The 14,992-nt window shown below is 38.5% G+C and overlaps 1 protein-coding gene across 2 annotated transcripts in view; it reads left to right on the top strand.

The window, feature by feature from the left end:
• Positions 1–14,992, top strand: part of ASCC3 (activating signal cointegrator 1 complex subunit 3) — a 508,554-nt gene that overhangs the window by 33,096 nt on the left and 460,466 nt on the right. For both annotated transcript variants that reach the window (XM_054023229.1, XM_054023231.1), the window contains exon 4: positions 4,211–4,794. In XM_054023229.1, the coding sequence (XP_053879204.1) occupies positions 4,211–4,794 (584 nt within the window). The remainder of the gene's footprint in view (positions 1–4,210; positions 4,795–14,992) is intronic.

Genomic DNA, 14,992 nt, shown 5'->3' on the forward strand with positions numbered 1-14,992 from the left:
TACGCCCCAGCCAGCTATACTGGTATTAAGCTAAGGGACAGACTTGATTGCTTCAGAGAGTAATGCTCTTGTACAAAGCCTACATTGTTTCCTTGCCCCGGTATGATGGTGAGATTCCTTAAAGGACTCTCGCATGGTTTTCCTCCTGATCCAGGAACTCTTTCCTTCCTGGGACCTTAACTTAGTGTCATTTGGACTGATGGGTCTCCCCCTTTTGAGCAACTGACTACTTGTATTTACTGTCTATCAATGAAGACAGCCACGAGTGAGGCAATCTCATCCGCTAGGCCCTCATCCAGGTCCTCATCTTGTGCCCTCCTTACATGGCCTTTCACACGGACAGAGTCACTGTTGGGCCTCAACCTGAAGTTTCTGCCAAAGATCGTTTCTGATTTCCACATCAGTTAGTTGATTCATCTCCTGGTATTCTTCTCTAAACTGCATTCCATCCTGTGTACAATGAAACTTCACATCTTGAATGTTGTGAGAACATTGTCATTTTATCTAGGATTATCCTTCTGTGTTGCTGCTGGTGGCAGCACTGTTTTCAGAGCGGAGCACCTGGCCAGCAGCAGCTGCTTTCTGGCTGCCCAACTCTAACGGCAGCAGAGAAGAAAGGGCGGCAATACCATGAACCCCCCTACAATAGCCTTGCAACCCCTTTTGGGGTTGGGACCCCCAGTTTGAGAAATGCTGAGTCTTAAGGGCTTTACGTATTTACATTTTAAAATACGTATTCATGTTTTGTTACAACACCGTGAAGTTTGATTTAAATATCTGAAACCATGAAATTCAAGATTTTTAAAATGCTAAAGAAATTTATGAAAATGGACTGTGAATTCTATATATAATGACCAATTTTAACTTACTAAGCCTTGGAATACCCATAATATGGCAAAGATTTTACTAAAATTGTTGGGTCCAACAATCCTCCATATCCCACTTACATGTTTTCTGTTATATTTCTGCTACTTTCAGACCAGTCGGAAAACAAAACTTGGCTTATATATTTCTCGTACACCCATTGTTTTGCTCTACCAGCTGTCTACCGAGGTCGTTGCAAACTTAACTGAATCCTTGGTATAATCTTTTGTTGAGGCACACAATGAACCGCTACCCAATTGTATCCGCCTCATGGCTCAATAATATTAAATAAGGCATTGCTTATATTGACAAATATGGGCCTATTTTAACAATATGGACTCTTTCTTCTTTTGTCCACTTGGGGGCATACCATGCTATAAAAGCACATGAGGGATTCTCCCTCAAAATGTGTGTACAATTACTAAACCCTCTATACTTATACGCCCTTCCACCGTCAAACCATATCATAAGTTTATCTTTTCCTGGGCCGCTATTTATAATCGTTATGTTCTGCCGCGTTGATGTTATGTTGGCTAGTTATGCCCACTTTTCTCCGTTTCTTGTCCAGACCCATTGACATTTTTATCCACTTAAGATTAGAGATTTTGATGCTCTCCCCTTCAACCCATGGGATGGGTAAGGTTACCCATTAGGTATTTAATGTTTGGTTACTCCTATTTGGCACTTCAGACTGATTGGCTACACTCTACCCATCATCCCTATGGACCACTTGCATGACATTGTGATATTACTTTTCCCTTCCTTCGCTTGGATACTCCTTATTGATGCTGCAGCTTTGGATTCACTCCACCATACCAGGATCCAGCAAGCGCTAATTCCCAAAAGAGTGTTGATCCTGGCTCTTTCTGTAAAACAAATAAAGAAGAAACCTTTTCCTCCCTAGAGAGTTTTTTTTATAAACAATTTTTTATTTAAGATTTAATAGGAACGATAGTATTTTCCTTTTCTTTTAATATATGAACTTTAATCAACTTATATACACTTGCTAAAAATGATTATTTAAGGCATGTTTCACAGGATTTTAACTGTTCTGTCAATAGAACAATTAAGTGTGTTTGTTCCAATAATTCCATAACCCCTTTTCCCCCACAAACTAGGAACCAGTAGCTTAGTTTATGAAGACTTGCAACACTAAGTTAGTTTAAAATAAATCAGAAATGTATTCCCCAATTTTTGCAACATAAATGAGTAGTAGAACTTGTTAAATCTAGCCATCTTATTGAGTTAAATTTACCTTATTTAAGCAACAAGAATGATTTAAATAACTATTTTAAAATTACTTTACTAATGTTCAAAGTAACTTCAATCTTGCTTATTTTGAATATGCATTACTCAGTTGTGGCCTGATGTTTCCAAAGGCGCTGAGTACCATTGACTTCAAGGTTTCTTAGCATCTTCTAAAACTAGTCCATTAAATCCTTGTGCAGAAAATCAATTTATTTGTAATTACTTTCTTCTTATATATGATGACTATTTTAAATCCTGGCTATTCAGCTCTATATATACTATAACAACTTCTTTGTGTGAACAGGTGGTGACATCACAGAACTAACTTCCCAGAACTTCCCAGTATTGGGAAGCTTATGCTCCCAATACTTCTGTTAGTCTTAAAGGTGCCACAGGACCCTCTGTTGCTTATCACAGAACTAGTTACTGAGTCTTCATCATCCCAATTCTTGAGGTTTTTTTGTCTTCATGTCCAGTCCTTTTCTGAGGAGGAAATGAAGTTAAAAGTCGATATACTGTCCCTGAGATCTCAGAATTAATTTGATTGAAACCTATTGGAATTCCTAAGGATATTTTTTTAATTTTTTGGTGTTGACTAGATTAACTCAGCTTGCATTGCTGAGAGAGCAAGGAGAGATCTAGCTTATTCTACCCCAGATATAGAGAGAAGTTCAGGCTGGCCTGCTACTGTGCTTTAAACTCAACAACAGTGTCTTCAGTCAAGCACAGCTGCTATCACTTTTAGTTAGCCAATCATCAGCATTCAGAGTTGTCTTAGTTCTGATTAAATATTTCTAACTTGCACTGTGAGTGACAGCATTATTTGTTGTACTGGGATACAAAGAAGTAATTGCTCTATAGCCTATGAACGAAAAACACCTGAAACTTTTCAAAGATATAGAGCAGCCATAATATTCTTGGTGACTTTAAGGAACATGATTTGTACTTAAGCCTGAATATTTGAGGAGGTGTTCGTGGGTAGATTTTTTTTTTTTTTGTCATTGGATTCCTAGGATATCTGTGTCTAGTAATGAAACACTTTTAAAAGGATTAAAAGTAACCAGGGAGCAGCCCAGTATTGAGTGCACTCATTAGAAATTATTAAATTAAATTTATTGTTTGCCCTTTTGCTTCCCAAAGTGCCTGATGTATTAAAGCTAATTTAGCTTTATCTAATTTAAAGATGTTGTGGGTTTCTCTTTTTTTGTTTTTGTTTTTACCCCAGTACAGCAGTAAGCAAATAAACAAAATGTAGGGATATACAGTGTCTGTCAAAATTACATAATTCATCATTTCACCATAAATTAGTATATTTACGTATTACTTATAAAAAGAGACAAATCAAGAACAAGGCAAATGAAATCATCAGCAAAACCAGCAACAACTAAGTTAAAGGTTCTCTTGGCACTTGGTTCCCTAAGAAGCTCTTATTGACACTGATTTATAAATATAAATGGTAAAATTAATATTCTTTATGCTTTTGTTGATTTGAGCACACTGTAAATTTCTGGTTTTGTCCATAGACAAAATATCTGTATCCAGCATTAACTGATAAACATGATGTTGCATTAGTTATAAAATTAGAATGTATGTATTGTACAGTATACAGTAAACGCCTAGTGGCTGAATCGAGCTAGAGGAGCAGAGAAGAGCTTTGACTTGATCTTGTGTTCTAAAGTAATTTAGAACGTTCAGTCAGGTTGTGTGATTTACATCCTCAACACCTTCTCCAATTTTTAAAAAATGTTAGTTTGTACAAAGAATATTGATGGTGTGAAAATAGGTTTTTTGTTTTTGTTTTTTTAAGTTCATAAAGGATACCAAGGTGATAGACATAGAAATACTTCATAAATAAAAGTACAACTAAAATGAGTAAAAGCTAGATGCTTTATTGCTACAACACCTTTGTAACTGTAAAATCCTGCAACAACTTATTCTTATTGTTTTATTCTTTGTTTAAAGATTCATGTCACTTTCATTGCTCATATGACACTGTTTGGAGCAACAAATTGAATATAGTTATGTGATAGGCAGTAAAAGAGAATTATCTTAGTTGTTAGAATTTATGTAGTGAAGTTTCTTTTGTTTTTGTGCACAGTAGGAACAGAAAATGGACAAGAAGCAATTGAAAGTGGAGCTGTTTTTCTCTTTAAGACGTTTCACATGAAGGAATGCGTTGGTCATGATGAAACAAAGGCAATCAAGCAGATGTTTGGGCCCTTTCCATCATCATCTGCTACTGCCGCCTGTAATGCCACATGCCGGATTGCTTCTTACTTCACTGAAGAACAGCTTACAGCACTTATACGGATTGCTGAAGAACAAAATGGTGATAACAGAGTAATCTTTGGTAAAAATATAGTATTTTCATTTGACATGCATGACCTGGATCACTCTGAAGAACTGCCAATAAATGGTGAGGCTGCTGAACAGAAAACTATAAGCTTAGATTACAAGAAATTTCTGAATAACGATTTGGAAAACTTCCAGAATTGTTATGGCAATAACTCTGATCTCAAGTCATTGGAAAAAGTGGATGATTCTTTTCTGTGGTATGAGGTTGGGAAGTTTCTAAATGAATCACTAAAAGGAACCCCTGGAGAACCAACAACAGATGATCTCTGCTGCACTTTGTATGAGATGCTTGCATCTAGTAAAAGTGGTGACGAGCTTCAGAATGAGGTACAGTAGATATATTAGTAATACTGTAGTAGAATTTATTTAAACGTGACACAGATATCAAACTTTCCTTTTTTTACTCATTATTTCAAGTTTTCCGCCAAAAAAATGATGTCCACTTGACATTAACAGGCTAGAGGCAAGTTTCTTCTTGAAGGTAAAAGGTGACTATTCTGGTAGCTTTTGAGACTTGGCATATTGCTAAAGCTATAGTTACAGCTGTCATGGGGCAATAGCTGAGTTGAGTGGTAACAATGTTTTTGTCTGTGTTAATAAAAATGAAATCACAATATCTTAAATCACTATACACAAGTCTGTATAATGGCTTAAGATATTATAGTACGCTGGGGCAGAAAGAAAGCATTGTATAAATGTTTTTTCCGTTTATATACGGAGACAGTTTTCTTTTGAAAAAAGAACAGGAGTACTTGTGGCACCTTAGAGACTAATCAATTTATTTGGGCATAAGCTTTTGTGGACTAAACCCATTTAATCAGATGCATGGAGTGGAAAATACCGTAGGAAGATATATATACAGTGAACATGAAAAGATGGGTGTTCCCATACCAACTCTAACAAGACAAATCAATCAAGGTTGGCTATTATAAGCAGGAGGGAAAAAAAACTTTTGTAGTGATAATCAGGATGGCCCATTTCAAACAGTTGACAAGAAGGTGTGAGTAACAGTAGGGGGAAAATTAGCATGGGGAAATAGTTTTTAGTTTGTGTAATGACCCATCCACTCCCAGTTTTGTTAGGAAGCAACTGTTTTAAATGAGAGATTGTATTTTTATTATCTTTAAAGATCTTGCTTAACTTCCAAATGTTCATTAATTTTAAGGTCTAGTTATACTTTCTAACTACACTTTAAAATAAAAAAATGGTACTTTCAAATGTGGAAAAAAATTCTCCTTTTAATCCTTTTAATTCTTTTTCTGCATTTGTGGTCAGACTTCCTGTTGCAGACCCTCTTTTGCTGCTGAGGCAGGAGAGACAGATCTGCTTTCAGGTGGAAGTAGGGGCAGGCAGCTCTGCAGAAAGATTCATTATAAATCTGCTACCTATTTCCGCCTTTAGAAAGTAGTCCAGGAACTGGTGGAAGCTAGTAGAACGAAGGAGTGACTCCTTCAGAAAGACAGGGGACTGCTGTTAGAGTGGCTAGTGGTGATGGGGTCAACAGCAGACATTCTTTGAATGTGAGTAGTGGCTACTAACCTGGAACCAGAGGGAGTGGGACAGGGGACTAGTAATGTGTCAGAAGGAAGATGAGAGTGGAATTGGGTCCTGTAATAGGACAGTGTTGGGTTGGGGAGACATGGACCTGAGGAGGAATCTGCTGAGCAAAAGAGAGCAGACAAATTCAGCTGGTGAAGGTGGCTTACCCATCGGAGAACACTGGTGTGGAGTACAGAGTGAATTTTGAAAAACAAACTACCACCTCTTCCTTCCTTTTTCCAACATAATTCTTCAGTACTTCTTTCAACTGAACCTTTTAACTTTCTTTTAGAAAATCGATATTTCAAACTACTTAAAGATCCCTCTGTAGCTTTTCTGAAAGGGAGTAGAAACACAGAAGTGGTGCTATAGGTAGGAGTGGGTAGTCCGCTGAAAACTGAATCCTGTGGACTCAAGGTGAGTTTGCTACTAAAGACAATATTTATTCTTTTAAAGATAATAATTTTTACATTTAGATAACTGGCTTTGGATACCTATTGTAGAAATGAGGGCATGCTCCTGTTTTGTTTGGTATTTAAGTATGGCTATTATGATGACCAGTTGAACATTTTAAAGGCACTAACCATGTATGGGTCAACCAGTGTCTTTATCATGTGACTTTCTTTAATAGTTATTTTTTGCCATATTTTTTTCTGATTTTTGTTTTTTTCAATTCTAAGGACATCCACTAACATGAAGCCCGACCAAGCCAAAATTATATTCAACATAACCAACTATGTAAAAGATGATAGTGTAAATAACCTCTCCCCCCAAACTTGACATATTTTGCAAACAGTTTCACACCTTGGGTAGTTGAGACACAAACAACATTATTAAAGATTGCCCACCTCTTGAGAGAGGGAGGAACTTGCATGTAAAAGAGAAAACTAAGTAATCCTTATCTTCCTCAAGAGCCTGCAATGTTCTTAACAGAAAAAATACAGTATGGGGACCTTGACGTCCACAAGGTTTCTTAGATGGGGAGGAATATTTATTTACATCTAACGGAAAAGGGAGAGAGAAAATGCCCCCCACTACCCAGGGTATTACTTAATTTATCCATGTTTAATGCTTAAGATATTTAAGTAATAGGTTTAAAAATTCACTTAAAACTAGCTCCAGTGAAAGGGGATTGAGAAGAATAGCCATCTTCCATAATAAGTCTTAATGATGATAAAGAAGTCTTTAAATTAAGTATAAAAACCAAAAGCATGCTGCTGATCTGTATGAAAATGCCATCCTCTAACTTATTTTGCAGAAAAAAATGTTGCATTTCTTTTTCAGGAAATGTTCTTTATCATTGTGGTTAAACTTGAATTTTGATTAGGTAAGAAAAAAGTCTGCTCTCCTCCCCTCCCCCGCTTCCCTCTCTCCTTCTTGAAGGTTGTTTAGCAGGGAAGAGTATCTTTCTTTAGATTAGCATTTTGGGACTGCCGTCAGGGGAAAAATATGGCATTTCCTTTGGTGGATTGCAAGCAGTAATCTCAAGGAAGCTTTTAAAACGTTTAATCACCTGTCTTAATAATAATTAAGAAATACATTCACTTCTCCTTGCTCCTTGTTCTCTTCATTCCCTCCCCATTAACTCCCACAAAACCCTTCCCTACTTAATACAAATATTAGGTGGTTGGCATGTCACCTTTTATCACAACAGTCCCATTAGTTCATTGCCCACTGTGTTGTGTTTATGTGGGGCCACTGAAACAGTTTGAAATTCAGCAGCTTTTGCGAAATGCTAGCTTACATTGATGTTATATCCTCCATTAGGGCAGTAATGCTTTGAAATTTATTGCTAGTTTTGGGTTGTGCTTTCATGCAGTTTTTTCATTGGGGTTGTGTTTTGATATTTGCTACTGGCATAATCTTGTGTCTTTATGCGGATGAGTCTCTTTAACTTAATAGTCCTCTTCTAGAACAAAGTGTGCAATAGACTTATAACAAGCATTATTGAGATGGTGTGACAAGTGGCTGTTTCCATGTGCATGCTCTGAGGATGCATTGAGTGGGTTGATATTTGTCTGCTGAAGTCGCTGTGCTCTGTAAAATTCTCTCATTATTTATACACTGGGAAATAAAGAGTATTTGTATGAATAGTCTGGAATACCCCACCTAAGAACAGGTTAGACAAACCTCTGTCAGGGATGGTCTAAGTATACTTAATCCTTCCTCAGCACACAGGGCTGGACAAGGTGGCCTTTTGAGGTCCCTTACAGCCCTACATTTCTATAATTCTATGAAATAAAATGGTGCTACTTTCTGGCTAGATTATAATAAATCCTGTTTTAAGTGTGGTCACTTAACAGTCAGTTACAAATATATCAAATGAAGGGCACGTTCACATATCCGTTTCAACCCATAACAAGGTTTCTCTCCGCTCATAACTGTAAGAAATTTGCTTTGATTAGTTATTGCCTCACTCTTACTCTTTGAATACATGCGGCAGTGATTTTCCACTATGAACAAGTCTAGTCAAATTAGATTATATACATTATATTGCAGATAAATGATTTTAACATATTTCAGATTGTTAAGTTTGATAATGACATAACTGGTAGTGACATGTAAGAAGCCAATTACCTGTATATGAGAATAGAGAGCCATTGTTATTGACATGGTATATACAGAGTTTAGCCATGATAGCTGTCAATGATTTTCTCAAGATTTAGTATGTGGTACGTTATTCTTAATATCCCATTCACACACACAGCAGCCACCATAATGGCTCTTTCAAAACAATTAATTAAATAACAGGAGGTGTTTTAACAAACCTGATTTTCTTAGGATAACTGGAGAATGCTTTGCTCCAGTTAGATTTTAAAACAGAAACCTTGCAAAATTACTGCATCTGCTCATGACTTATTGAATGTTATTCCCATAGAAAGATTCTTTCTCTAATTAATACTTAGAAGTCATAAGTAAAATATTGATGTTTTTTTTTTTTTTTTTTGGTAAATAGTCACTTCTATTGTAACACCATTAACTCTGGGGACCATTATAAAATAATCTTTAAATAAAAAGACAGACAGTACACTTCCTGCAATTGCTTACATGTTAATTTCTCTCTGTACCTGTATTTAAGTGAACCCTGGAATTCAGGAGAAAAATGTAAAGAAGCAGCTTATATGAAGGTTCATTGTAAACTTTTATTTAATTCTGTTTTCCACGTGTTAGCATGAAAAAGGAAACGTCTGAACAACTAAAACTAAGAAGCTTGAGTGTCATTCAGTATGACAGCAGACTATTCAGCATGTCACATGTACACCTCTACCCCGATATAACGCTGTCCTTGGGAGCCAAAAAATCTTACCGCGTTATAGGTGAAACTGTGTTATATTGAACTTGCTTAGCCCCCTTTCTCCCCCCCCCCCCCGAGCACTGCTTTACTGTATTGTATCCGAATTCGTGTCATATCAGGTCGCATTATATCGGGGTAGAGGTGTACATCTAGACAAAGTTAAACGTTATATAAAATATGAGTAGGAGGGAATTCAGTGATTATATGAAAGAATATCTATAATACAAAAGTATATTATTACCACTCATTCACAATGTATGATTGTTTGTATCTAGATAAGCACATGAAATTCTTACACTTTTGCCAGTCTACTAATTTTTGATTGTGTATGTATGTGCATTTATAAAAATATGTAGATACGTATTTACAAGCACATAGACTAAGAATCCAAAAACTATATTTATCTAATTTGCACCAGGCATATCTGTCATAAATAGACTGATTGGGCCAGTTTTTTAGTATTATACAAAGGAAAAGATAAATTTAAAAAAATGAAATGTCAGAAGAATGAAAGACTGATAAGAGAAACTTATCCTGATGTTATACCATTAATCAGTAGATAAACAATCCCAAGGTACCTTGGTATATTGCCTTTGAAGTTTATGGTTTTCTAACAAGATCAAAAGAAGGTTAGAGGATATACACAAGACGTGTTTTTGTTCTGTTTTTTAAAAATAACTTTTCAAGATTGCACTACTTTGTTTGTCACAATCCTAAAGAGAACCAGAAGACTGAGGACTGATTTATGAGCTATTTGTTATTAGCAAATGCTTTTTAAAGTAACTTTTTTGTTGTTGTTTTTTTCCTTTCCTTTTAGCCCTAATATTAAGTGTATTTTCTCAAAGAGTGCAGAAGACTTTCATGGAGCAATTTTACCTGGGTCTGGTGTAGGGGGAAATGTGAGCTCCTCTTTGCTCCTCCTTCTTCCCCCAACCTGAGCTCCGCCTCAGCCTACATTACCCTTGTTCCGCATTCTTCCACACATAAAAAAGTTATTTCGACCCTTGCCTGTCGACAAGGTTCTTGCTAGTTGTGTTTTTTTTTTTTTTTTTTAAATACAGTACTCTGATAAACAAACAGACCCAGGAGTTACCCCAGTTCAAATCAGATAAACCACTGACAACACATTTATAACCAAAATTAATCAACGCTCCCCATTCAATCCCCAATAAAGTCCCACAACACCTCCCCCCATCCCTAGGGGAGCCTTGTAGTATGTTCAAACTTAGACTACTGTGGGCCTGAGGAGGAACTGAATTTCAAAAGCCAATGGTCCTTATGAAGAATGGCCTACTTCCTTTCTCTCTCTATTCCCCCCCATCTTCTACTGACTGGGGCTTCAGGTAAGATGCTTCTGCTGACAATTACCATGGCAGTATGTCACAGGGGGAGAGGCAGGTCCCAAGTCAGTTAGGGCTTTCGAGGTCAAAACTGCTGTCTCAAAATCAAAATGGAAACCACCAGGCAGCCAGTGTAGGTTGTAGAGCACAGATTTAGAATGGACCTATCTTCCATTAACTTTAATGTGAAGGTTAAGTATGCTCACAAAAAGAAACACAACTTAAGAATCATGCTGCAGAATTCAACACTAGCTGCATTTTCTGAATGGCTTTAAGTATTAATTATAGGAGCTACTGGTTGCAGCTTGGTAGTTAAAGTTGTATTCTCAAATAGGCATAAAAAGGGGTCTAAATTACCATTTTTTTTCTTCCTGTAGTTGGTCTTTGTATATGAAATTTCAACTAGTATTAGTTTTTATGCCCTTTGAATTTTCTGTATAGCAACTGGCTTCCTGACAGCCCTCTTGCCACATAGCATACAGGCACAGCTCAGATGTCTGCCGATATTAGGAGGCTGGGGATGAGAGGGCATGTGGGGAGTGAGTCCCTGGCCCTGGGAGAGTGGAGGAGGAGACCAGGCGAGGATTGCAGGGGCCAGATAGGGAATGGCCTCTGTCATAAACATACAGCTAAGGGTGGCATAAAATCCCTCTTTACCCTGTAAAGGATTAATTCCTCTTTTACCTGTAAAGGGTTAAGAAGCTCAGATAACCTGGTTGGCACCTGACCAAAAGGACCAATAAGGGGAGAAGATACTTTCAAATCTGTGGGAGAAGGTTTTTGTTTGTGTCCTTGTTCTGTTCTCTCGGAGTCAGCAAAGGAACCAGGCAGGGCAAATAGATCTCCCTAAGCCATATCTGGACTAAGCATCTAGTATTGCAGAAATAGTAAGTAATAGCAAAGAAATGCATTAGATTATCTTTTGTTTTAGCTTGTAAATTTTCCCTGTGCTAAGAGGGAGGTTTATCCTTGTTTTTGTAACTTTAATGTTTTGCCTAGAGGGGAAATCCTCTGTGTTTGGAATCTTTTTGTTACCCTGTAAAGTTATTTTCCATCCTGATTGTATAGAAGTGATTCTTTTATCTTTTTTTAAATAAACTTCTTTTAAGAACCTGATTGTTTTTCAGTGTCCTAAAGACCCAGGGGGATTGATCTGTGCTCAATTTGTAACCATTTGGTTAGGATATTATTCCCAAGTCTCCCCAGGAAAGGGGGGGTAGGGACTTGGGGGGATATTTTGGGGGAGGTAGGGCTCCAAGTGGCCCTCCCTATATGTCTGTTTAAATCACTTGGTGGTGGCAGCATACTGTTCAAGGACAAGGTGGAACTTGTGCCTTGGGAAAGTTTTAACCTAAGCTGGTAAAAATAAGCTTAGGAGGTCTTTCATGCGGGTCCCCACATCTGTACCCTAGAGTTCAGAGTGGGGAAGGAACCCTGACAGCCCCTGATCAAAATTTAATCTTTATGCTCCATTAGAGTGTGTTTCTCGTAACTAGGCTAGTTTCAGTGGAGCAGTGTAGCTCCCATTTAACATTTTTACAATGGAAAACCATTATAAAGCTGGTCTACTCAGGCAGTTAAATTAGGTTTATGGAATAGCCCAGAATAGCTGGAGCATACCAGAGAGTCTTGCCCCATGTGCGGTAGGATCTAATCTTATCTGAAGAATGTGTGTATCTTAACAGTAATTAAATATTACAGATCTGTAACATTTCTATTCTATGGAAGCAGACATACCATAAGTGCCTGACTTAAATAGTAATGTAAAATGGACTAGGTATCATGATCTTTGAAAAGTGCCAAGGATTTAATTGTTTTAATAGTTTAATTGCATGACTGTATACATCCTAGAATTTGGTTTCTGTGATACACAGACCACTCTTTCAAGAGTGGTCTTTATATTTGTGACAACAGTTGTTTGCATTTGGTACTCAGTCACATGACTGGTGAATCCAAAGCAAATACTGTTTGTGATCAAATTGCAAGCTTTTCCATGAGCAAAATTGTGGGTTAAGATATAAAGATTTGTGGTTTGATGTCCCAGTTACAGTACTTCCCTTTTATGGCACTGCAACTCATTTCATTTAGTTCCAGTAGAGCAGTGATTTTCAACCTTTTCTCATTTGCAGACTCCTAAAAAACTTTAAATGAATGTGCAGACCCCTTTGGAAATCTTAGACACAGTCTGTGGAGAGGTCCCCAGGGGTCCATAGACCACAGGTTGAAAACCATTGTTCTATGGTAATGACCACCTTTCGCGGACCTCTTAAACATAGTCCGCGGACTCCAGGTTGAAACTGTTGACTCAATCCTTTGGGCTTTTTGACTAATTACATGTGTTCTTTGGATGTGCGTTGCTATTTAGTTTAAAGTTTGGAATATAAATGCTGAGTTATTTGTGTTTAAAAATATCAAAACAATTGAATGGACCTGCTAAGCACAAGAAACAAAAGGAGACCAGTGAGCAAATTGTGAAGTTGCCAAAAAGTATGTGTGTGGTGTGTGTGTGTGTGTGTGTTTTGTTAAAACTCTCACTACATCAGAGACACACTCAGTCTCTTCATCAATCACTGACAAAATATCGGAAAATTGGCAGTGCATATTGAAAATGTTTCAACCCTGGAAGCCCCAAAATATTCAAACTAGATAATGTTCAAGGAGCAAACTCTGTTCAGAATGGAAATATTTAATACCTCTGCACGAACCAGTGATACCTTACTGACTGATTCCAGTGACGTTCAAACTGAGTTGGTTAGAGAAAATTCCGTTGACAAGTAAAAATTTAATGTTGAAATTTTAAGTTCAGAACGGAAATATTTTATTGTAAAACATGGCCCTTGTCAAACTGAGGGACTAGTCCCACAGTACTATAAGACAAATCAATGCTCTTCGGCATCTTATTATGAAACCGTGTTGAAAGCCGGATCCAAACTTAAATTAACCTGGTTGTGTGGCGCACAAAAGTTACTGCAACCCTTTTGGTTTTTGGGGATTGGGGGAAAAAAATTCAGATGACATGGTATGGATAAGTGAAAAGAGAGACTGGCAGTATTTTTCTCAAAATATAGCAATACATGAAACAACTGATTCATTTTGGAGCTTGCTTAATATGTGATCAGTGGTATTTGCATAGTATCATTAAAAATCTCAAATTGAAAAGAAGACAGTTACTAGAGCAGAGGTTGGCAAACTGCGGCCCGCAAGCCACATCCGGCCCGTGGGACCCTCCTGCCCTGCCCCTGAGCTCCTGCCCCGGGAGACTCACCCCCAGCCCCTCCCCCACTGTTCTCTCTCCCCCGGAGCCTCAGCTCGCCCTGCCACCTGCGCAATGCTTTGGGTAGTGGGCTGTGAGCTCCTGGGGCAGCGCAGCTGCAGAGCCGGGGCTGACCCGGTGCTCTGTGCTGCGCAGTGGCGTGGCTGGCTCCAGGCAGGCGGCATGGCTGTAGCGCAACCAGCCACTGGTGCTCCAGGCAGCACGGTAAGGGGGCAGGGAGCAGGGGGTTGGATAATAGGGCAGGGGAGTTTGGGGTGGTGGTCAGGGGGTGGGGGTGTGGAATAGCGGTTGGGGTGGTCAGAGGGCGGAGAACGGGGGGGTTGAATGGGAGCAGGGGTTCCGGGGAGGCAGTCAGGAAGGAGAGGGGGGATTGGATGGGGTGGCGGGGGGCAGTCAGGGGCAGGGGTTCCGGGGGCAGTCAGGGCAGGGAGAAGGGGTGGTTGGATGGGAGGTCCGGGGGGGCCGTCAGGGGATGAGAAGCAGGGGGAGGTTGGATAGGAGGTGGGGGCTGGGCCATGCCTGGCTGTTTGGGCAGGCACAGCCTCCCCTAACCGGCCCGCCATACAATTTTGGAAACCCGATGTGCCCCTCAGGCCAAAAAGTTTGCCTGCCCCTATACTATATAGGTGCCCCTATACCACCTCAATTGTGGTGTTAACAGCATATTCGCTTGGGCTATGTCTGATCTTGCATTTAGAGGTCATAGAGATTATTGGTGAAGGAAACAGTGGCAATTTTTTTTTCTATTGAACTATTGGCCTAATATAATCCTATTCTCGAAATTATAGGGAAGCCAAAAGAAACAGCCAAGTCCAGTAATTGAAAATAATTTCATACAGTTGCTTTCAGGACACATTACAGAAAGTATTGTTAATGACCTTAAGAACGGACTGTTTTGCTTAGTGAAAATGGACATAACCCAGAACTTATCCAAAGTTGACCAACTAAGCCAAGTTTTCTGGTAGGTTACCAAAGAAAAAGAAGAAAAGGCAATCCTGCCAAAAATAAATATTATTTAGTTCTTTAGGATTTCATGAAGTAAGTGGTCAATCAGGAGCTAATCTTGAAAGCTATAAA

The sequence above is a fragment of the Malaclemys terrapin genome, chromosome 3 (assembly GCF_027887155.1).
Source record: "Malaclemys terrapin pileata isolate rMalTer1 chromosome 3, rMalTer1.hap1, whole genome shotgun sequence".
Classification (NCBI taxonomy): Eukaryota; Metazoa; Chordata; order Testudines; family Emydidae; genus Malaclemys; species Malaclemys terrapin.